The sequence below is a fragment of the Scyliorhinus canicula genome, chromosome 8, assembly GCF_902713615.1.
Source record: "Scyliorhinus canicula chromosome 8, sScyCan1.1, whole genome shotgun sequence".
Taxonomy (NCBI): domain Eukaryota; kingdom Metazoa; phylum Chordata; class Chondrichthyes; order Carcharhiniformes; family Scyliorhinidae; genus Scyliorhinus; species Scyliorhinus canicula.
Genome location: NC_052153.1, coordinates 161,282,128 through 161,307,030, shown reverse-complemented (window position 1 = coordinate 161,307,030; position 24,903 = coordinate 161,282,128). Strand labels below are relative to the sequence as shown.

Sequence of the window (24,903 nt, the reverse complement as noted above, 5' to 3'; positions counted from 1 at the left end):
GCTAAGAGGGGTGGCCGGGGGGAAGGGGAAAAGGGGAAGTGGGGAAAGAGAGGGGGGGGAGAGGTTTCTGCGACGTGGCAGGGGATGAGTGATGACATGGTCAAGGGCGGAGAAAGGGGCCATCTGGGATGGGCTAGGTACAGAGTGGAATTAAAGGGGCAGGAGTTAAGTGGGGAAGATGATGGACGGTAGAGGGGTCCGGTAAGGTTGGTAACGTGGAACGTCCGGGGACTGAATGGGCCGTTTAAAAGGTCGCGGCTGTTCGGCCACCTCAGGAGCTTGAAAGCGGGGGTTGTCTTTCTGCAGGAGACGCACCTCCGTGTGAAGGACTAGGTTAGGTTAAGGAAGGGGTGGGTCGAGCACGTTTTTCACTCGGAGTTTGATTTAAAATCGATGGGAGTGGTGATTTTAATGAGCAGAAAAATGGGATTCGTGAGTGCGAAGGAGGTGAGGGATCCGGGTGGGAGATATGTGATTGTGAGTGGGGTATTGAAAGGGGCACCGGTAGTGTTGGTAAATGTGTATGCCCCAAATTGGGATGATGTGGGTTTTATGAGGGGGTTGCTGGCAGCAATCCCGGATTTGGCCACGTACCAGTATGGGAGGAGATTTTAACTGTGTCCTGGAGCCGAGGGTGGATAGATCAAGCCCCAGGTCGACGGGTAGGGTACGAATGGCAAGGGAGCTGGAGGAGTTTATGGAGAGGATGGGTATGGTAGATCCATGGTGTTTTTAGAACCCAGGGGGAAGCGAATATTCCTTCATTTCACACGTCTATAAGGTGTGTTCGAGGATTGATTACTTTGTAGTCAGCCGGGACATTTTGGTTGGGGTGGAGGGGGCAGAGTATGCGAGGATAGTTATCTTGGACCATGCACCCCACTGGTTGGAGATTCAGTTTAGATTGGGACGAGAGCAGAGGCCGGCGTGGAGGTTTGACTCGGGGTTGTTGGCAGATGGAGGTTTTTGTGATAAGGTGCGGTTGGCGATTAGGGATTATGGGGAGTTTAATCAGAATGGGGAGGTGTCGGCAGGCATTGTTTGGGAAGCACTGAAGGCAGTGGTCCGGGGAGAAATTATTTTCTTTACGGTTCGTGCGAATAAGGAAACGAGGGCGGAACATGACCGTCTAGTGAGTGAGATAGTGGAGGTGGACAGGGAATATTCAAGGGTGCCCACCGTGGAGGGATTGGCGAGGAGGAAAAAGTTGCAGGGGCAATTTGACAGGCTGATAATGAGCAGGGCAGTAGGGCAACTGCGTAGGGCAAGAGGGGTGCAATCCGAGTATGGGGAGAAGGTGAGCTGCATGCTGGCACACCAGCTGCAGAGGCAGGCTGTGTCCAGGGAAATATTGAAGATTCGGACTGGGGCTGGGGATGTGGGGCGGGATTCTCCGATCCCTCGCCGGGTCGGAGAATTGCTGGGGGACGCCGTGAATCCCACCCCGCCGCTCTGACGCCAGCTGCCGAATTCTCCGGCGCCGGCTTTTTGACGGGGGCGTGGATCATGTCGCGTCAGTCGGGGGCCGTTGTCAGCAGCCACCCTGGCAATTCTCCGGGCCCCGACGGGCTGAGCGTCCGCCCATTTTCTGCCAGTCCCACTGCCGTGGATTAGACATGGTCCATCCCGGCGGGACCTGGCTTTGAGGGCGGCTTGCGGAGTCTCGGGGTGTGTGGGGGGGGGGGGGGGGGGGGGGGCACGGTGGCCTGGCCTGCGATCGGGGCCCACCGCTCCACGGGCGGGCCTGTGCCGTGGGGGCACTCTTTCCCTCCGTGCTGGCCTCTGTAAAGCTCCGCGATGGCCGGCGTGGGGAAGAAACCCCCTGTGCATGCGCAGGGATCACGCCAGCGGTTCTGTACATGCCCCAAACATGCTGCCGCTCCTGCGCCAACTCGCGCCAGCCATCGGCGCCGGTTGGCACGGCGCCAACCACTCCAGCGCCGGCCTAGCCTCCGGAAGTGCGGAGGATTCCGTACCTTCCGGGCGGCCCGACGCCGGAGTGGTTCACGCCACTCTTTGGCGGTACGGCCCGCCCGCCGGTTGCGGGAGAATCCCGGCCATGGTGTCAGAGCCAGGGAAGATAAATGAGGCATTTAGGGAGTACTACCAGGGACTTTATGAGATGGACCTGGGAGGCGAGGAGGGGGGCATGGGATGGTTTCTGGACAAGCTGGAATTTCCCCAGGTGGAGGAAGCACAGAGGCAGGCATTGGAGGAGCCCCTGGGGCTGAGGGAGGTGCTGGATAGTATCAGGGGTATGAAGTCAGGGAAGGCCCCTGGGCCGGATGGGTACCTGGCGGAATTCTACAAGGAATTTGCAGAAGACCTGGCACCACAGCTGTTGGGGGCATTTAATGAAGCGCTGGAGAAGAGGGAGTTGCCGGAGACGCTGAAGCAGGCAGTAATCACACTAATCCCCAAAAAAAGGGAAGGATCTGGTGGAACGTGGGTCGTATAGGCCCATATCACTATTGAACACGGTTATTAAAGTATTGGCTAAGTTGTTGGAGGGGAGGATGGAGGATTGTGTCCCGGGGGTGGTTGCAGAAAACCAAACAGGCTTCGTGAAGGGCAGGCAGCTCGCGAGTAATATAAGACGGTTGTTGTTATGAATCTGTCGAGGGCTCTGGTACCGGAGGTGGTGGTGTCCATGGACAGGGAGAAGGCATTTGATCGAGTGGAGTGGTGGTACTTGTTCGAAGTTTTGGGAAGGTTTGTGTTTGGGCCTAGATTTGTGGCATGGGTGCGGTTGCTGTATGTGGCACCAAGGACAAGGGTGAGAACAAATGATATGAGCTCACAAAGCTTTGACTTACACAGGGTACGAGGCAGGGGTGCCCGCTGTCACTGCTGCTCTTTGCACTGGCCATAGAACCATTGGCGATGGCTCTCAGGGGGTCGGCAGGGTGGCAGGGGATAATGAGGGACAGGGGGAGCATCGGGTGTCGCTCTATGCCGATGACCTCTTGCTGTATCTTTCAGATCCGTTGGAGAGTATGGGAAGGATTATGGGCCTGTTGGGGAGGTTTGGAGGGTTCTCGGGGTACAAGCTGAATGTAGGGAAAAGCGAGGTATTCCTGATGAATGAGCTGGCACAGCGGGCTAATTTAGGGGGGGATGCCATTTACGGTAGCGAGGGATAGGTTTAGGTACTTGGGAATTCAGGTAGCGAGGGAATGGAGGGGGCTCCATAAGTGGAACTTATCGAAGCTGGTGGAGGAGGCCAGGAAGGATCTTAAGAGGTGGGATACACTGCACTTAACGCTGGCGGGAGGGTACAAGTGGTGAAAATGAATATTCTGTCGAGGTTCTTGTTTATCTTTCAGGCTCTCCCGATCTTTATACCAAAGGCCTTTTTTTGGAAAGTGGACACAATCATCTCTGACATTGTATGGGAGGGGAAGGTGCCGAGGGTGGGGAGGACCCTGCTACAGAGGCAGAGGCAACAGGGGGGGGTTGGCGTTGCCGAACTTGCTTAATTATTATTGGGCGGCGAATGTGGACAAGGTGCGGCGGTGGTGGGAAGGAGAAGAGGTAGAGTGGGTTAGGATGGAGGAGGAATCTTGTAAGGGGTCTAGTTTGAGGGCTATGGTGACGGCAGCATTGCCAATGGCTCCGAGTAGGTATTCAGGGAGCCCAGTGGTGCAGTCCACAGTGAAGATATGGAATCAGCTGAGGAGGCATTTTAGGGTGGAAGGGATGTCAGTGCAAACGCCGCTGTGCGAGAATCATGGGTTTGAGCTGGGGGGGGGGGGGGGGGGGGGGGCTGGATAGTGTATACAGGAGGTGGAGGGAAGTGGGGCTGGCCAAGGTGAGGGATTTGTATTTGGAGGAGGGGTTCGCCAGTCTGGAGGAACTCAGGGAGAGGGTAGAGCTGCCGAGGGGTAGTGAGTTCAGGTATCTACAGGTTAGGGACTTTGCACGAAAGGTCTGGAAGGGGTTTCCTAGAGTGCTGGGATACACCCTGTTGGAGTGATTGCTGCTTCCAGATGTGGAAGGGGAGGGAAGAATTGGGGTTATATATGAATGGCTGGGGGAGCAGGGAGGCGAGCGGGTGGTGAAGATCAAGGAGAAATGGGAAGCAGAGTTGGGAATGGAGATCAATTGGAGAGTATGGAGTGAGGAACTGCGAAGGGTAAACGGGACCTCCTCTTGTGCAAGGATGAGCCTGATACAGTTTAAGGTGGTGCACAGGGTGCATATGACTCTGGAGAGAATGAGTGGGTTTTTTCAGGGGGTAGCAGATGAGTGTGAGAAGTGTTGCCGGGGGCCAGCGAATCACACGCACATGTTTTGGAGTTGTGAAAAACTGGGAAGATTCTGGGCGGGAGTGTTTACGGTCTTAGGCAGGATAGTGGAGGAGGGAGTGGACCCGGACCCTTTGGTGGCGATATTTGGGGTTTCAGAGAAGCCGGAGCTCATGCAGAGGAGGAAGGCCGATGTCAACTGGATCCTTGACTTTCTGACCAACAGACCACAGTCAGTAAGAATGAACACCAACACCTCCTCCACAATAGTCCTCAATACCGGTGCCCCACAAGGCTGTGTACTTAGCCCCCTACTCTACTCCCTGTACACACATGGCTGCATGGCAAAACTGGGTTCCAACTCCATCTACAAGTTTGCTGACGATACGACCATAGTGGGCCGGATCTCGAATAACGACGAGTCCGAATACAGGAGGGAGATAGAGAACCTAGTGGAGTGGTGCAGCGACAGCAATCTCTCCCTTAATGCCAGCAAAACTAAAGAGCTGGTCATCGACTTCAGGAAACAAAGTACTGTGCACACCCCTGTTAGAATCAACGGAGCCGAGGTAGAGATGGTGAGCAGTTTCAAATTCCTAGGGGTGCACATCACCAAAAATCTATCCTGGTCCACTCATGTCGACGCTATCACCAAGAAAGCACAACAGCGCCTATACTTCCTCAGGAAACTAAGGAAATTCGGCATGTCCACATTAACCCTTACCAACTTTTACAGATGCACTATAGAGAGCATCCTATCGGGCTGCATCACAGCCTGGTATGGCAACTGCTCGGCCCAGGACCGCAAGGAACTTCAGAGAGTCGTGAACACCGCCCAGTCCATCACACGAACCTGCCTCCCATCCATTGATTCCATCTACACCTCCCGCTGCCGGGGGAAAGCAGGCAGCATAATCAAGGATCCCTCCCACCCGGCTTACTCACTTTTCCAACGGGCAGGAGATTTAGAAGTCTGAGAACACGGACGAACAGACTCAAAAACAGCTTCTTCCCCACTGTCACCAGACTCCTAAATGACCCTCTTATGGACTGACCTCATTAACACTACACCCGTGTCTGCTTCATCCGATGCCAATGCTTATGTAGTACATTGTATATATTGTGTTGCCCTATTATGTATTCTCATGTATTTTCTTGAATTCTGTTTAATTCCCTTTTCTTCCCATGTACTGAATGATCTGTTGAGCTGCTTGCAGAAAAATACTTTTCACTGTACCTCGGTACACGTGACAATAAACAAACAAACAAACAAACAAATCATGGCCTTCGCCTCTCTGATTGCACGGCGGCAAATTTTGCTGGAGTGGTGGTCTGCATCACCACCGGGGGTAACAGCTTGGTTGGGTGACCTGTGCGACTTCCTGCGGTTAGAGAAGATAAAGTATGAGTTAAGGGGCTCAGCAGGGGAGTTTGAGAAAAGGTGGGGGGTGTTTGTGACCGTGTTTGAGGAGCTGTTCTTCGTAGGGGGGTGGGGGGGGGGGGGGGGGTGGTTGATGATGGGGAGGGGTTGAAAAAGCAGAAAAATCTGTACAAACTGTATAGCTGATTGTTGGGAAGTATGTTTCCTGGGGTGTTTATTTGCTGTAACCCACTTTGATACAAGTTTGTAATGAAATGCATTTAAAAGAAAAAGGGTGTATGTGATGATAAATATTCAGAAGGGTCTGTACCAGTACCATAAGACCATAAGACATAGGAGTGGAAGTAAGGCCATTCGGCCCATCGAGTCCACTCCGCCATTCAATCATGGCTGATGGGCATTTCAACTCCACCTACCAGAATTCTCCCCGTAGTCCTTAATTCCTCGCGACATCAAGAATTTATCTATTTCTGCCTTGAAGCCATTTAGCGTCCCGGCCTCCACTGCACTCCGCGGCAATGAATTCCACAGGCCCACCACTCTCTGGCTGAAGAAATGTCTCCGCATTTCTGTTCTGAATTTACCCCCTCTAATTCTAAGGCTGTGCCCACGGGTCCTCGTCTCCTCGCCTAACGGAAACAGTTTCTTTGCGTCCACCCTTTCTAAGCCATGTATTATCTTGTAAGTTTCTATTAGATCTCCCCTTAACCTTCTAAACTCCAATGAATACAATCCCAGGATCCTCAGCCGTTCATCATATGTTAGACCCGCCATTCCAGGGATCATCCGTGTGAATCTCCGCTGGACACGCTCCAGTGCCAGTATGTCCTTCCTGAGATGTGGGGCCCAAAACTGGACACAGTACTCCAAATGGGGCCTAACCAGAGCCTTATAAAGGCTCAGTAGCACATCGCTGCTTTTATATTCCAACCCTCTTGAGATAAATGACAACATTGCATTCGCTTTCTTAATCACAGATTCAACCTGCATGTTTACCTTTAGGGAATCCTCGACTAGCACTCCCAGATCCCTTTGTACTTTGGCTTTATGAATTTTCTCACCGTTTAGAAAGTAGTCTATGCTTGGATTCTTTTTTCCAAAGTGCAAGACCTCACATTTTCTCACGTTGAATTGCATCAGCCATTTCCTGCACCACTCTCCCAAAATGTCTAGATCCTTCTGCAGCCTCCCCACTTCCTCAGCACTACCTGCCTGACCACCTAACTTCGTATCATCGGCAAACTTCGCTAGAATGCCCCCAGTCCCTTCATCCAGATCATTAATATATATGGTGAACAGCTGCGGCCCCAACACTGAACCCTGTGGAACACCGCTGGTCACCGGCTGCCATTCCGAAAAAGAACCTTTTATCCCAACTCTCTGCCTTCTGTCAGACAGCCAATCCTCAACCCATGCCAGTAGCTCACCTCGAACACCATGGGCCCTCACCTTACTCAGCAGCCTCCTGTGTGGCACCTTATCAAAGGCCTTTTGGAAATCCAGATAGACCACATCCACTGGGTTTCCCTGGTCTAACCTACTTGTCACCTCCTCAAAGAATTCTAACAGGTTCGTCAGGCACGACCTCCCCTTACTAAATCCATGTTGACTTGTTCTAATCCGACCCTGCTCTTCCAAGAATTTAGAAATCTCATCCTTAACGATCGATTCTAGAATTTTACCAACAACCGAGGTTAGGCTAATTGGCCTATAATTTTCCATTTTTTGTCTTGATCCTTTCTTGAACAAGGGGGTTACAACAGCGATCTTCCAATCATCCGGGACTTTCCCTGACTCCAGTGATTTTTGAAAGATCTCAACCAACGCTTCCGCTATTTCTTCAGCCACCTCCCTCAGAACTCTAGGGTGTAGCCCATCGGGGCCAGGAGATTTGTCAATTTTAAGACCTTTTAGCTTTTTTAGCATGTGCAAGTACTTTTTTAGTACACCTGGTTACCTTTTGGATTTTCATCAGCCTGGGCCATTTTCCAAAGAACCATGGAGAGTTTGCTGCAGGGTATACCTAAGATTTTGATGTATCTGGACAATGTGTTGGTCACAGGGGTGTTCCCTGAGGAACATAGAGCAAACCACAAGGAGGTACTGAACAGATTTCAGAATGCAGGAATAAGGTTCAAATGAGAGAAGTGTGACTTTCAGGCCTCCGAGGTCACGTACCTGGGTTTCAAAGTCGATGCTCAAGGATTATGCCCGTTAACGGAGAAGGTCATGATTATCAAAGAGGCATCAGCATCTCACAACGTGTCTGAGCTGAAGTCTTTCTTGGAAATGGTAAATTATTATAGGAATTCTATACTCAACCTGTCAACACTATTAGCACCTCCACATCAGCTGCTGAAAAAATGTCAACAAGAAAGCCCAGAGAGAGGCCTTCGAAAGAGTCTTGCAATCTTCAGACTTGTTGGTGCACTTCGACACAAAAAAAAGAGATTGGGGTAACGTGTGACGCGTCACCATATGGCATGGAGCAATGCTATCACACAAGGTGGGAAATGGAACTGAGCGGCCCATGGCCTTTGGCTCTAGGACCTGGGCAGATGCAAAGAGAGGCTACTCCCAGATTGAAAAGGAAGGGTTGGTGTACAGTGTGAAATAATTTCATCAATATGTATATGGGCAGCACTTCACGATAGATATGGATCACAAGCTGTTGTTGTGCTTCTTCAAGGAGGATAAAGCCATTCCTCCCATTGCCTCAGCCAGAGTCCATCATTGGGCGTTGCTATCAGCAGCATATGGCAACTCATTCCAACACAGATCGGGTACTCACATTGCAAACGCAGACGCCTTAAGCTGCCTACCCTTGCCACAGGATGATTCATCACCGGAAGTGCCGCAAGAGATCGTACACACCCTTAACTTTTTTGATCCCCTACCAATTTCCGCCCAGCAAATCCGATGTGGATTCAGAGTGACTCAGTACTGCAGAAGGTAAAAGGAATGGCCCTTTGCAGTTGGAGTAATGATAAATCTAAACAACATTGGTCCAATCAAAGCCAAAAAGAGTTGAGTGCAGAGGTGTTGCTACAGGAGTTACACACAGCCCACCCTGGCGTGACCAAGATGAGGATGCTAGCATGCAGTGATTTCTGGTGGCCAGGTCTGGACTAGGACATCAAGAGTGTGGTCAAGCAATGTGACCTATGCCTGCATTAATAGCAGCTATCCCCGTCAGCCCAGTTACACCCTTAGGAGTGGCCTGGTCCGCCATGGACATGGATTATATTGATTTTGCGGTACCCTTTCTAGGTACCATGTTCCTTATTATTGTCAACGCCCATTCAAAATGGATGAATATGATGAGTTCCACAGCCATCCAGCATCCAATGGTTTGACAGAGAAAGCGGTCCAGATCTTTAAGGCAAACTAAATTTTTGAGGTTCCTGATGGCTTACAGGATGGCCTCCAGCGGAGGACCCCTTACGCCACCACGTGGGTATCCTCCGCTGAATTGTTAATGGGTAGGCACCTTCGATCACCCCTGAACCCCATATTTCCAAACTTGGCGGGGAGAATAAAGATAAAGGAGGGCACCCAGAAGGTGTGTCACAATTCAAGCAAAGCAAAGTGACCTTTCAGGGTGGGCAACCTCATTTTCTCAAGAAATTTTGGGAGAGGCCCAGTGTGGATCCCAGGGGAAGTCAAGGAAAAGATTGGGTCGGTGTCAACTGTCATTGACATTCAAGAAATAGAATGGAGAAATATGCAGATCATGTGGGCAGCATTGTAGCACAGTGGTTAGCACTGCTGCCTCACAGTACCAAGGACCTGAGTTTGATTCTGGCCTTGGGGGACTGTGTGTGGATTTTATACATTCTCCCTGTGTCTGTGGAGTTTCCTCCCACAGTGCAAAGATGTGCAGGTTAGGCGGATTGGCCATGATCAATATACGGGGTTATGAGGATAGGGCGGGGTTATAGGTCTAGGTAGAGTGCTTGTTCCGAGGGTCGGTATAGACTCGATTGACTGAATGACCTTCTCTGCGCTCTAGGGATTCTATGGATTCCATGTAAGGTGGAGACAACCGAGCATTGCAACGGAGGGTCAAATGGGGTGCTGCTGGTACCGCTGGAGTCATTCGAGGCAAGTGGGGGTGAAGTGTGTCCCCCAGCATGAGAAACTCCCTTGATAGCATCAGCAAGTGAAGAGGACGTTGCCCAAGCAGTTAGTCACTGATGGGAAGTCCACCCAGTGGGGAGCGGGAGGACATTGCTCCAGCTAGAGAGGGGCCTGACCAGGAGCTTCGCCGCTCCCAGTGAGTTTGGAAATCACCAGACAGACTGGATTTGTAATGGACTGTATTTGTTGCCCTACCTCCTTTCGGTTATTTTTCGAAATAGTTACTTACCTGTTGTTGTGTTCATAGTTCAACTTTAAAAGGGGAGAGGGATGCGATGTTGTAGCCCTTTAAGGGATGTTTCCCTGAAAAGGTCATGTAACCTGCTGGCCCAATGGAGAACGAAGTTGAAGACTCACTCAGACTTGCCCTAGCAGGCAGAGTTTGGTTCTGTCTTCTGTGTTCAATTCTGGTCGCCACACTACCAAAAAGATGTGGAGGCTTTAGAGAGGGTGCAGAAGAGATTTACCAGCACGTTGCCTGGTATGGAGGGCATTAGCTATGAGGAGAGGTTGAATAAACTCAGTTTGTTCTCACTGGAATGAAGAAGGTTGAGGGGCGACCTGATTGAGGTCTACAAAATTATGAGGGGCATAGACAGAGTGGATGGTCAGAGACTTTTTCCCAGGGTGGAGGGGTCAATTACTAGGGGGCATAGGTTTAAGGTGCAAGGGGCAAGGTTTAGAGGAGATGTACGAGGTAAGTTTTTTACACAGAGGGTAGTGGGTGTCTGGAACTCGATGCTGGAGGAGGTGGTGGAAGCAGGACCTTTAAGGGGAATCTTACATGAATAGGATGGGAATAGAGGGATATGGACCCCGGAAGTGTAGAAGTTTTTAGTTTAGGCGGGCAGCATGGTCGGCGCAGGCTTGGAGGGCAGAAGGGCCTATTCCTGTGCTGTACTTTTCTTTGTTCTTTGTTCTGTGTAGTATGACCTTTTGTCTTTGATCTGTAATGTGAATAGTTGTTCTGCGAACAAACTTTGTCACTTCATTGACCGGAGTCCAATCCTTACCTGGCTGTACTACATACCGCAAGCCAGGTACAGAGCAATGAACAGACTCTGCCCACACCTGGGAGAAAATCTTTCTCTTTTAGTGGATATATCCATCATTCTGAATAAATCAAATTGCATTCCCTCAATTTACCCCTAGGGGTATTACGTCTGCTTTAAGATTGTGCATTTCTGAACGTCGACTGCCCGAAAGTGCTTCACAGGTGCATTTCCTCATTTTACTTTGTATTATGTGAGCAATGTACTTGTGTCATTGTTAACGTGGAATGCGGGGGAGTTATTCCTTGCGACAGGGAGCGAAATCCTTCGTAAAATACAAATTTAGTAGGGGAGGGGGAAGATGTGCGGTCAATTCGAAAGCCACTTTAAAAGGGAAAAACCTTGAAGCAAATCAAATATTGAGGCAGAATCAGAGAAATGCAAAAAAAAACATACATAACAGGGAGGAGGGGTTTTCCCCGAACAGCGACTGAAACTGCACAACAGAAACTGGCGTCTCCGGAAGGGAATTGTTATTGAGGACAGAGTGGGAGTGATCACAATTCACACACAGGGAGAGGGAGTGATCTGAGCCCGGCTCCGCCTGTGTGTGTGTGGGGACGGGCAGCTCGGCGCTGCTTTGTCTTATTCTGCTGGGCCGGCCTCTCTGCACATTCCTCCCCACTGAAAGCCACCCCCTTGATCCCCTATTTAACCTCCTCTCTCCCCTCCCAGGCCATGATCGCCAGGGGGCAATCGGACGTGTAGACCATCCAGCCCGCCTGTCTCTGAGATTCCCCTCGAGTGAAGCTTTCGCCTCCTCCTTACCGAGATGTCTCTGCCCTGCTGTGTATCGCAGGTAAGGTCCTGGCTGCTGTTTTACCGTGTCTCCCGGGCGGAACCACCCTGACACTTCACACACACACACCCTGGGGGGGGGGGGGGGGGGGCTCTGGAAACGTTTACTCTGTTTCTCTCTCTCCACAGATACTGCCAGACCTGCTGAGTTCAGCTGGCATTTTCTGTTTTGATCACATTAAAAACACGGGCTTTCCACCCAGCCTGTGGTTGTGGTTGGGGGGGGGGGGGGGGGGGGGATCTGGTTTATTGTACAAATGTTTCTGGGTTTCTGCCGCACGCAGGCTGTTGGAGCCCAGCACATATCAGCGATTGCTAGCCCTGTACACACTGTCCGCTCCGTGTTTCTATGGAACTGTATTTTGCAACATTGTGGACGTTGTGTATTGGTATATTCACTTGGATGGGGGATGATTTGGGGGGGGGGGGGGAGAGAGAGAGAGTACAAGACGCACCCTCAGCAGTTAGTACAGGCCTGAACTTGTTCAAAGTTGTTCTTCCATTACTGGCAAGGTAATCCCGCCCCAGGATAACTCCTGGAGGCAGTTAGGATTCACCTGTCGTACACTAAACAGGAACGTAGAGCTGTGGCTGAAGGTTTAGTTGCGGCTGTACTGGTTTTTTTTTTAAAGGAATATTTCAGTTTTGTAAATGCTACAATACTAATCTGCAACTGGAAAATATTCCAAACCTACTTGTCTGACACCTTTAAAACCTGTGTGAGAAAGGGTGGTCTCAGTGTGCTCTCCATATCCAGTTACTGGAATAGCCAGTGACCTTGGCACGCATTTCCCCAGCCTGATTGAGATTTTTGTTTTATTCATTCATGAAATGTGGGTGTCACTGGCTAGGCCAACAAAGGCCCTAATTGCCTTTGAGAGAGTTGGCAGGGATTGCTGTACTCTATGTGGTGCAGGTAACCACACCTACTGATTGGCAGGGAGCTGCCGATTTTTTGATTCAGCAACAGTGAAGGGATATTGATGTGGTTCTGAGTCAGCATGTTGGAGGGGTATTTGCAGCTGGTGGTCTTCCCATCCACCTGTTGTTCTTGTCCTTCTCAACATTAGCGGTCACAAGAACTATTGGGCCCTGGGCGTTCCAATCTTTCATGGTCCCCAGTGAAGAAATTAGTACATTGCATTATACTAAAGTCAACCATATCACTGTGTGTACTTTGCTTAATAAAACATTTGTGCAGCTCTCCGAGTTACTTGCCCACAGTGTTAATCTGCCTCTGGTTAGATTGATGCTGGAAAAGTGAATAAATATTTGGAGGCGAGGAAGATAATGACAATGAGGAGAGTTTGAGAGTGGAACTAGTTTTTATTTTTTCTTACACAGGATTTGGGCATTGTTTGCTAGGCCAATATTTATTGCCCATCCATAATTACCTTTGAGAAGATGGCGATGAGATGCCTTCTTCAACTCTGCTGTCTATTTTGTGTAGGTACACCCATAGTGATGTTAGGGAAGGAGTTCTAGGATTTTGACCCAGTGGCAGTGAAGGAACAGTGATGTATTTCCAAGTCTGGGTGGTGAATGACTTGAAGGAGAACTTCCAGGTGGCGGTGTTCCAATGTTTCTGTTGCCCTTGTCCTTCAAGGTTGAAGAGGTCGATGGTTTGCAGGGTACTGTCGAAGGAGGCTTGGTGAGTTGCCGCAGTGCATCTTGTAGATGATACACACTGCTGCCACTGTGCACCAGTGGTGGAGGAAGTGAATGTTGAAGTTGGTGGTTGGCATATAGATCAAGCAGGCTGCTTTGTTCTGGATGGTGTCAGGTTTCCCGAGTGCTGTTGGAGCTACACTCATCCAGGCAAATGGGGAGTATTCTATCACACTCCTGACTTGTACCCTGTAGATTATGGACAGGCTTTTGGGAGTTTGGAGGTGAGTTACTCGCTGCTGGATTCCCAGTCTCTGACCTGCTCTTGTAACCACAGTATTTACCTGGCTAGTTCAGTTTATGGTTCATGGTAAACCCCCCCCCCCCCCCCCCCCCCCCCCCCCCCCCCCCCCCCAAGGATGTTGATAATGAAAATCGCTTATTGTCACAAGTAGGCTTCAAATGAAGTTACTGTGACAAGCCCCTAGTCGCCCACATTTCAGTTTCAGGAATGTTGCCATCAAACAATCATCAATGATCATAATTGCTTCATTAATGTCATTTTACAGAAGTGAATCTGCTGTCCTTACTTGATCTGGCTTACATGCGACTCTACATCCATAGTAACATGATTGATTCTCTGAAAGGCCTAGAAAATCACTCAGTTCTGGGTGCCAGCGACACCCCGTCCCATGAATGGATATATTTTTTAAAAAATCATCTCTGGAGTTCATCCCTTCTTCCCGTTTTTGGACCAAGGCTGTAATGAGTTCAGGTACCTGGCTTAATAATAATAATCTTTTATTGTCACAAGTGTGAAGTTACTGTGAAAAGGTTATTATTGAATGAGTGTCACTTGATGACGCTGACGATGACCCCTTCCATCACTTTGCTGATGATCGACTGATGGCGCAGTAATAAGCTAGGTTGGAAATGCCCTGCTTTTTGTGGACAGGACATACCTGTGCTATTTTCCGGGTATGGCTGGATAGATGCCAGTAGCTGTACAGGAACAGCTTGGCTAGGGGTGGGGCTAGTTCTGGAGCACAAGTCTTCTAGGGGCTGATTTAGCTCACTGGGCTAAATCGCTGGCTTTTAAAGCAGACCAAGCAGGCCAGCAGCACGGTTCGATTCCCGTATCAGCCTCCCCGGACAGGTGCCGGAATATGGCGACTAGGGGCTTTTCACAGTAACTTCATTGAAGCCTACTCGTGACAATAAGCGATTTTCATTTTCATTTCATTTTTTCAGCACTATTGCTGGACTATTGTCAGGGCCCATAGCCTTTGCACTATCCTGTGCCTTCAGCCATTTCATGATTTTGCATGGAATGAATTGATCAAATTGGCAGAAGACTTGACATCTGTAATGATGGGGACCTCTGCAGGAGGCTGAGACAGATCACCTACACTTCCGGCTGAAAATCCTTTGCAAATCCTTCAGCCTTGTCTTTTGCACTGATGTGTTGGAATCCCTCATTTTTGATGATGGGGATATTTGTGGAGCCTCCTTCTCCAGTGAGTTGTTTAATTATCTACCACCGTTCACGGCTGGATGTGGCAGAGCTTAGATCTGGTTCATTGGTTGTGGAATTGCTTAACTCTGTCTATTGCATGCTACTTCCATTATTTGTCCCATAAGTAGTCGTAGTTTCACCAGGTTGTCACCTAATGTTTGGCATGCCTGTGTTGCTGCTGAATGTCCTCCTGCATTATTCGCTGAACGAAGGTTAATGTCCTGGAGAGTGGGGGATATACTGGGCTTTGAGGTTACAGATTGTGGCTGAGTACAATTCTGCTGCTGCTGATGACCCACAGCCTCATGGATGCCCAGCCTTAAGAGTTGCTGGATCTGTTTGAAGTCTATCCTATTTTATGCGGTTGTAGTGGCACACATCAGGGTGGAGCACATCCTCAGCGTGAAAGTGGGTCAAGGACTGTATGGTGGTCACTCCTACCGGTACTGTCATGTACAGATGCACTATGACAGAGATTGGTGAGGATGAGTTCAACTCGTTTTTCCCCTCTTGTTGGTTCCCTCACGTTTGTTTTCATTTGTTCATGGGATGTGGGCGCCGCTGGCTAGGGCAACATTTATTGCCCATCCCTGAGGGCATTAAAGAGTCAACCACATTGCTGTGGATCTGGAGTCACATATAGGCTAGACAAGGAAAGGACAACAGATTTCCTTCCCTAAAGGACATTAGAACTCGTCTAGCAGCTATGTCCTTTCGGACTCGGACAGCTCAGTCTGTGGCAAAAGTACTGAGCCACTCTTGATGGATATTGAAGACCCCGCCCAGAGTACATTCTGTGCCCTTGACACCCTTGGTGCTTCTTCCAATTGGTGCTCAACATGGAGGAGTACTGATTCATCAGCTGAGGAGGGACGGGCGGTAGCTGGTAATCAGGAGAAGGTGTTCTTGTCCATGTTTGACCTTGAGACTTTATGGGATCTGGAGTTGATGAGCATTCCCAGGGGAATTTCCATTTGACTGTATACCACTGTGCTGCCACCCCTGGTGGGCCTGTCCTGTCAGTGGTACGGGACATGCCCAGTGATGGTGGTGTCTGGGTAACTGTCTGTGAGGAATGATTCCCTGAGTATGACTACGTCAGGCTGTTGATAGACTAGCCTGTGAGACAGCTCTCCCAATTTTGGCACAAGCTCCCAGGGGTTGGGAAGGAGGACTTTGCAGAGGGGCTTGGTTTGCCGTTGTAATTTCCGGTGCTTAGGTTGATGCCGGGTGCTCCATCCAGTTTTATTCCTCACCAACTTTCACCGACTTTGGATTGTGGTGGCGAAGTGCTCAGCCAAGGTGAGTTCAATTTTCTCCTTTAGTGCAGTCAACCTCTGCAGTTCATTTGGAACTCGTCAGAATTATTGAAACACTCCTGACTCGAGGAGGTTGGCGGCATTCAGTGCCACAGCCATATATCGGGCAGCTGGCTGGCTCTGCTGAAGTTGTCACAGTGAGGATGTTGGGAGGAAAAGCACTCCTATCCTTGTCTCTCGCCTGTCAGCTATTTTTGTAATTCCCAAGGAGGGGAAGATGAATGAAGATTTCATTATCGAATTATGATGCACCATGTCTGTGGTTTTTAGATGGCTGCGTGGGGAATTATGTTCATTCTTCGCTGACCCCTGGGAATTGGTTACAAATGCTGAGGACTCCCTCCTCATTTCCAAAAGACAATGTTAGCTACCCAAAGGAAAACAGTAAAACATTTTCTACAATTGTCGTATATAAATGCAAATAATGTGTCACTAAGTTAATAGATAAATAAGCTCATTGACTGAAGGACAAATACTTGTAGATAAGATATAGATGAACCATGACCTAATTGAATGATGAAATAAGCTGAAGGGGCTGAATTACATTCTCTTGTTTCTAAGTTACTAATGCCCCTCACTTGAAATTCTGTGGTCAGTGTTTTCTAAATTTGAGAACACCTTGTTTGAGGTGACCAAGTATGTGATAGCCACCCAATCAATTCCTCCCGTTCATTCAGTTTTCCTTCTTTCATCTCTTTTGAAACTGTGAACTCATTTTGGGCTTCAGTTTCTTGAGGGTCTTGCTCCCGCAATGAATGATTCCTATACTAGAGTGAGAAGTTGAAAGTTGGCCATTTGGACATTTTGTTGTAATTTTTTCCTTCAGACCAGCCTCTCTACAATTCCCTGGGACCATGTAGGCAATTAGTAAATGGTCGAAGACCTTTGGCCTGCCAGGTACTTGCGGTTTTTAAAAAATGTTAGAGTACCCAATTGTTATTTTTTTTTCCAATTAAGGGGCAGTTTAGCATGGCCAATCCACCTACACTGCACATCTTTGGATTGTGGGGGTGAAACCCAGGCAGACACGGGGAGAATGTGCAAACTCCACACAGACAGTGATCCAGGGCCGGGATTCGAACCCGGGTCCTCAGCGCCGTAGTCCTAGTGCTAACCACTGTGCCATGTGCCACCCTCCTTGCTGGTTCTAATGAATAACGCATCCACATTGGAGACCAGTTTGCTTGTGGCCTGGCCATTCACCCACTCACGTCAGTCCCTCAGCTGGAGTAATCAGGAGTCAAAAATCAGAAAGGGCGACAGTACAAGGTACAGTGACTGAGGGGAGCTCAGTGAATAGGCCCAGTAATACTAAAAGGAGTAAAACTGGAGATGTTAAGATTCAAAACAGAGGTAAAAAAACCAACATAAGTGTACTTTACCTGAATGCTCGTAGTATTCGGAATAAAGTAAATGAGTTGATGGCGCAAATCATCGTGAATGACTATGATTTAGTGGCCATTACCGAAACATGGTTAAAGGATGGTCACGACTGGGAGTTAAATATCCGAGGGTATCAAACTATTCGGAAGGACAGAGTGGATGGTAAGGGAGGTGGTGCTGCTCTGTTATTTAAGGATGACATCCGGGCAATAGTTAGAGATGACATCGGTGCTATGGAGGATAAGGTTGAATCCATTTGGGTGGAAATCAGGAATAGTAAGGCGGAAAAGTCACTGATAGGAGTAGTCTATCGGCCACCAAATAGTAACGTTATGGTGGGTCAGTCAATAAACAAAGAGATAACTGATGCATGTAGAAATGGTACAGCAGTTATCATGGGGGATTTTAATCTACATGTCGATTGGTTTAACCAGGTCGGTCAAGGCAACCTTGAGGAGGGGTTTATAGAATGTATCCACGATAGTTTCCTAGAACAGTATGTAATGGAACCTACGAGGGAACAAGCGGTCCTAGATCTTGTCCTGTGTAATGAAACAGGATTAATTCATGATCTCATAGTTAGGGATCCTCTCGGAAGGAGCGATCACAATATGGTGGAATTTAAAATAGAGATGGAGGGTGAGAAAGTAAAATCAAATACTAGTGTTTTGTGTTTAAACAAAGGAGATTACAAGGGGATGAGAGAAGAACTAGCTAAGGTAGACTGGGAGCAAAGACTTTATGGTGGAACAGTTGAGGAACAGTAGAGAACCTTCCAAGCGATTTTTCACAGTGCTAGCAAAGGTTTATACCCACAAAAAGGAAGGACGGTAGAAAGAGGGAAAATCGACCGTGGGTATCTAAAGGAAATAAGGGAGAGTATCAAATTGAAGGAAAGAGCATACAAAGTGGCAAAGATTGGTGGGAGACTAGAGGACTGGGAAATATTTAAGGGGCAACAGAAAGCTACTAAAAAAACTCTAAAGAAGAGTAAGATAGAGTATGAGAGTAAACTTGCTCAGAATATAAAAACAGACAGCAAATGTTTTTACAAATATATAAAGCAAAAAAGAGTGGCTAAGGTAAATATTGGTCCTTTAGAGGATGAGAAGGGAGTTTTAATAATGGGAGATGAGGAAATGGCTGAGGAACTGAACAGGTTTTTTGGGTCGGTCTTCACAGTGGAAGACACAAATAACATGCCAGTGACTGATAGAAATGAGGTTATGACAGGTGATGACCTTGAGAGGATTGTTATCACTAAGGAGGTAGTGATGGGCAAGCTAATGGGGCTAAAGGTAGACAAGTCTCCTGGCCCTGATGGAATGCATCCCAGAGTGCTATAAGAGATGACTAGGGAAATTGCAGATGCACTAGTGATAATTTACCAAAATTCACTAGACTCTGGGGTGGTCCCGGTGGATTGTAAATTAGCAAATGTGACACCACTGTTTAAAAAAGGAGGTAGGCAGAGAGCAGGAAATTATAGGCCAGTGAGCTTAACGTCGGTAGTAGGGAAGATGCTGGAATCTATCATCAAGGAAGAAATAGCGAGGCATCTGGATAGAAATTGTCCCATTGGGCAGACGCAGCATGGGTTCATAAAGGGCAGGTCGTGCCTAACTAGTTTAGTGGAATTCTTTGAGGACATTACCAGTGCAGTAGATAACGGGGAGCCAATGGATGTGGTATATCTGGATTTCCAGAAAGCTTTTGACAAGGTGCCACACAAAAGGCTGCTGTATAAGATAAAGATGCATGGCATTAAGGGTAAAGTAGTAGCATGGATAGAGGATTGGTTAATTAATAGAAAGCAAAGAGTGGGGATTAATGGGTGCTTCTCTGGTTGGCGATCAGTAGCTAGTGGTGTCCCTCAGGGATCTGTGTTGGGCCCACAATTGTTCACAATCTACATAGATGATTTAGAGTTGGGGACCAAGGGCAATGTGTCCAAGTTTGCAGATGACACTAAGATGAGTGGTAAAGCGAAAAGTGCAGACGATACTGGAAGTCTGCAGAGGGATTTGGATAGGTTAAGTGAATGGGCTAGGGTCTGGCAAATGGAATACAATGTTGACAAATGTGAGGTTATCCATTTTGGTAGGAATAACAGCAAACGGGATTATTATTTAAACAATCAAATATTAAAGCATGCTGCTGTGCAGAGAGACCTGGGTGTGCTCGTGCATGAGTCACAGAAAGTTGGTTAACAGGTGATTAAGAAGGCAAATGGAATGTTGTCCTTCATTGCTAGAGGGATGGAGTTTAAGACTAGGGAGGTTATGCTGCAATTGTATAAGGTGTTAGTGAGGCCAACCTGGAGTATTGTGTTCAGTTTTGGTCCCCTTACTTGAGAAAGGACGTACTGGCACTGGAGGGTGTGCAGAGGAGATTCACGAGGTTAATCCCAGAGCTGAAGGGGTTGGATTACGAGGAGAGGTTGAGTAGACTGGGACTGTACTCGTTGGAATTTAGAAGAATAAGGGGGGATCTTATAGAAACATTTAAAATTATGAAGGGAATAGATAGGATAGATGCGGGCAGGTTGTTTCCACTGGCGGGTGAAAGCAGAACTCGCCTCAAAATAAGGGGAAGTAGATTTAGGACTGAGTTTAGGAGGAACTTCTTCACCCAAAGGGTTGTGAATCTATGGAATTCCTTCCCCAGTGAAGCAGTTGAGGCTCCTTCATTACATGTTTTTAAGGTAAAGATAGATAGTTTTTTGAAGAAAAAAGAGATTAAGGGTTATGGTGTTCGGGCCGGAAAGTGGAACTGAGTCCACAAAAGATCAGCCATGATCTCATTGAATGGCGGAGCAGGCTCGAGGGGCCAGATGGCCTACTCCTGCTCCTAATTCTTATGTTCTTATAATAACAGGGATAAGAAAGGGCAGCACGGTGGGCCCAGTAGTTAGCACTGGGACTACGGCGCTGAGGACCCGGGTTCGAATCCCGGCCCTGGGTCACTGTCCGTGTGGAGTTTGCACATTCTTCATGTGGAGAATCTTTCTTTGCTTAATTGAATTGTTATCATCTGGAATGCTCTGCCTGAAGGAACGGGGAATGCAGGATTGGCAAAGTAACATTCCAAAGTGTGTGTATATGTGCTTGAAAAGGAAAGATTTGCAGAGCTATGGGGAACTAATTGGATAGCACTTCCAAAATTTGCGCAGAGGCAGGATGGACCTCTTTTGACCTCGACGATTTGAACGCTAATAGTTACTCAGAAAAAGGTTAGAAGAAATAAAACCTCTTCTAACTTCTGCGTAACTATTTTAAATTCGCAGATCAATGCCCGCATGGGACTCCCTCAGCACTTTGACTAATTAACTAAATAATTTCTAACCCCTCCCTCCCCACGACCGGCCCAAGGGCCTGACCCCCAACCTAGCTGGACCTCTCCCACCTGACCCATAAGACCATAAAACATAGGAGCAGAAGTAGGCCATTCAGCCCATTGAGTCTGCCCCGCCATTCAATGAGATCATGACTGATCAGAAGTAATAATCCTCAACTCCTTGGATACTTGCCTTCTCCCGGATCTGTCAATCACTGAGCCCTTTAAACCTACTTCCAGCTGGTGCAGGCCCCAAGCAGCTCTGGCCAATGGAAATTTCAGTGCAGTTTTCAAGAGCAGATAAGCGTGCTTTAAAATTTTGTAATTCCAGCGGGCCATTGCTTTCTGATGCTGGTTGGAAGTTATGGCCCAATGAGTCAGAAAGTTGGATAATCTAAAGAACCGATGATGTACTTTCTGTTTTCACACTGAGGTAAATAGAAAAAAATTGGCAACAGTCATTTTTCAGAGGAGACAGGGAAGTGTGTTTAAAAGTGAGACAACACATCTGTTATCATCTGTGATGTCATGTTGTCTCAAAGCAATGGAGCGGCACAACGTGGCTTTCATTTATATTTAAACAGTATAAATTGGTGATTGCAGCCAAAACAAAAATGACACAAGGAAAAACAGAGGAGCCATAAGCAGCACAACCATTGTTCCAACAAGTGAATTCTCTTGGGGTTTAAAGCTGCTAAAAGTTAAGAGAAACGACTGAAGTTGTGACAAATTCATTTTTGGTAGTCCTGTTCTGTTTCCACCTTTCACCAACGTATGCCGCTGATTAAAACCAAGCGCTACTCCTGAATGTGGAAGGAAACAGTGGGGGTAGGTAGGTGATCAAAGCACAACATCCTATGCCAAATCTGTGATTTTTTTTCACCCTCAGACATAACTTGCTCTCTCAATTCCTGTACGTGGTGTGTTTTGAAGTACAGTATTTTTTTCTTGGCTCACTCAGGAGTGAAGGAGGTTTCCTGGCGATTACTGTAGCAGCAGCTTTTACAGTCAACATGCACATTACTCTGCTTCCTGCAGCTTGAAACTCTAATTTTGAACCATGCTGATGCACTTTATTCCCCATGGCTTGTACGAAGGAAAGTGGGCAGGGCTACCTTTTGCAGAAAAGAAAATGCTATTTTTAGTTTGTGGTGAGTTCATCCGCTGCCTGGCGCACTCAATTGATTGCGCAAAGTAGTTGCATTTGGTGCAAAAACTGTTTAGTGTCTGTGGGTGGATTTAATTCTGCCTCGTTTAACTGGTCAAATTTCACGGCGCTTAGAAATCATATTTAAGAACCAACAGTGAAAACCCATTGGGTTATGTCAAGGACTAAAGAGTGGATTATATGGTGTCATCTTCCATGATGACTGCATTATCCTGAATATACAGGGAATTGAATGTTCATTTATTATTAAATACCTGTTCAGTGAAAAATAGGATGGAGGACCAGCAATGAGTGAAAAGACGATAATTAAATCCAATATCAGAGGCTTTGTCTTTCTTTTGTCTCAATTTCTTGAATCTTAATGCTTATTAGCGGAACCACAAGATGAGAATCATAAACTTATTAGTAGTTTATCTTTCAGCTTTCTAAGGAAAAATGTAACTTATTTTTAATTACTTGATTTAATTTTTAAAATAAATTTAGAGTGCCCAATTAAGAGGTAATTTAGCGTGGCCAATCCACCTAGCCTGCACATCTTTGGCATTGTGGGGGCGAAACCCAAGCAAACACGGGGAGAATGTGCAAACTCCACAGGGACAGTGACCCAGAGCCGGGATCGAACCTGGGACCTCGGCGCCGTGAGGCTGCAGGGCTAACCCACTGCGCCACTGTGCTGCCCCTTTAGTTGATTTAATTAATTCATCTTGCACAGAGCTCAACTTTGTGCCCGCTTCAGCCTGTCCCCTGCTGAAACCTTCCCCTGTGCATTTGTCATCGCTGCACCTGACTATTCCAGTGCAGTCCAGACTGACCTCCCCACAGTCTAACCTCCTCAAACTTCACATTGTCCAAAACGCCATTGCCCATGTCCGGCCTTGTGCCAAGTTCTGTTCAACTGTCGCCTCTGTGCTTGCTGACCTACTTTAACTCCTGGTGAAACAACGCTCTGACTTCAAAATTCTCATCCCTGTTTTAATTTACCTCCATGGAAGGGCAGCACGGTTGCACAGTGGTTAGCATTGCTGCCTCACGGCGTTGAGATCCCAGGTTCGATCCCAGGTTCAATCCCAGCTCTGGATCACTGTCCGTGTAGAGTTTGCACATTCACCCCGTGTTTGCGTGGGTTTTGCCCCCACAACCCAAAGATGTGCAGGGTAGGTGGATTGGCCACACTAAATTGCCCCTTAATTGGAAACCTGAATTGGGTACTCTAAATTTGTGTTTAAAAAAATGACCTCCATGGCCCTGCCCTTCTCTCTTTTTTTTTTTGCAATATCTTCCAGCCCCAGAACTTCCTGAGATATCTACATTACTCTAATTCTGGCTTCTTAAGCACCCCTCGATTTTATCGTTCTGCTGTGGTGGCTGCTGTGCCCTCAGCTGCCAAGGCCCTTAACTCTGGAACTTCCTCTGTGCCTGTCTACCTCCTTTAAGATGCTCCTTAAGATCTACTACCTCTGATAAAGCTTTTTGGTCGTCGACTCTAATAGCTCCTTGTGTGACTTGGCGTTATATTTTAAGTAAGAACACAGGAATTAGGAGCAGAAGTAGACAATTCAGCTCTTCGAGCCTGCTCGACCATTCAATCGGATCTCTTCCTGGTCTCCAATCCACTTTCCTATGTGTTCCCCATATCCATTTGACCCATCTTTAAATCAGAAGTATATCTACTTCTTGAAACCATTTAATGACTCCTATTCTATCCACAAGGTAGATACGGCACAAGGAAGTGCTGAGGGTTTTGGCGAAGGTTGGAATCATGACCGGTACAGGCTTGGAGGGCCGAAGGGCCTGTTCCTGTGCTGTATTATTCTTTGTTCACTATGGGGCAGCGAGTTCCACATATTCACCACCCTCTGCGAGAAGTAGTCATCTCAATTCTAAATCTACCACCTCTTGACCTATATCTGTGACTTCTCGTTCTAGACTGCTCTACAAGTGGAACATTTGGTCTAGTTTCTTGTATACCTTGATCTCATCCTTCTGAACTCCAGCAACTATAAACCCAAGCGGTTTAATCTCTCCTCATGCGTCAACCCTTTCATCCCCGGAATCAATCTGGTGAATCTCCTCTGAAGTACTTTCAATGCCACCACATCCTTCCTCAAATGAGACCAAAAACTGGACACATTTCTCCAGATGTAGTCTCACCAACACCCTATACAATTGCGACAACACTTCTCTACTTTTATACTCCAGTCCTTTTGCAATAAACACTAACATTCCATTTGCCTTTTTAATTATATACTGCATCCGCATACCGACTTTGCTTTAATTTTGTTGTTATGTTAAAGGGAGATGAGGATGTGTACTTTAAAAGTGAAGCAACATGTAGTCTTATCATCCACAATGTGATGTTGTGGATGATATCTTAAAGCAATGGAGAGGGAGGGGCAGCAGTGGAGAGGGAGGGGCAGCAGTGGAGAGGGAGGGGCAGCAGTGGAGAGGGAGGGGCAGCAGTGGAGAGGGAGGGGCAGCAGTGGAGAGGGAGGGGCAGCAGTGGAGAGGGAGGGGCAGCAGTGGAGAGGGAGGGGCAGCAGTGGAGAGGGAGGGGCAGCAGTGGAGAGGGAGGGGCAGCAGTGGAGAGGGAGGGGCAGCAGTGGAGAGGGGAGGGACAGCAGTGGAGAGGGGAGGGACAGCAGTGGAGAGGGAGGGACAATGTGGTTTTCATTTATGTTCAGAGATACAAGACGTTAAGTGCAATGGCCACTGATGAGCAACATGTTGATGTGATGCTGTACATTGAAGTAATCAAGTTCAGACCTAACAAAGGTATGGATGAGATTTTCAATAGCAGGCAGGCTGAAGCAGGTCCTCGGCAATGTTATGGTTGGGGAAGTCGAGTGATGTGCTGGTGAGGACGTGAGGTTGGGAAATCGATTGAAGTCCTTAAGCCCCAGGAATTTCAATTAGCTGAGGCATGCGCGGACTCCCGACCGGAAGTACAGAGCCCCG

General features: G+C 47.9%; 1 protein-coding gene across 2 annotated transcripts in view; it reads left to right on the top strand.

Moving 5' to 3' along the window:
- The window catches only part of serinc5 (serine incorporator 5), a 193,143-nt gene that overhangs the window by 78,535 nt on the left and 89,705 nt on the right, over window positions 1-24,903 (top strand). Inside the window, exons 1-2 of one of the 2 annotated variants that reach the window (XM_038805579.1) lie at window positions 10,966-10,984; window positions 11,496-11,619. In XM_038805579.1, the coding sequence (XP_038661507.1) occupies window positions 11,593-11,619 (27 nt within the window). In that variant the 5' untranslated portion in view covers window positions 10,966-10,984; window positions 11,496-11,592. Of the gene's footprint in view, window positions 1-10,965; window positions 10,985-11,495; window positions 11,620-24,903 lie in introns of those variants that run through there. The other variant, XM_038805580.1, reaches the window with a different exon arrangement.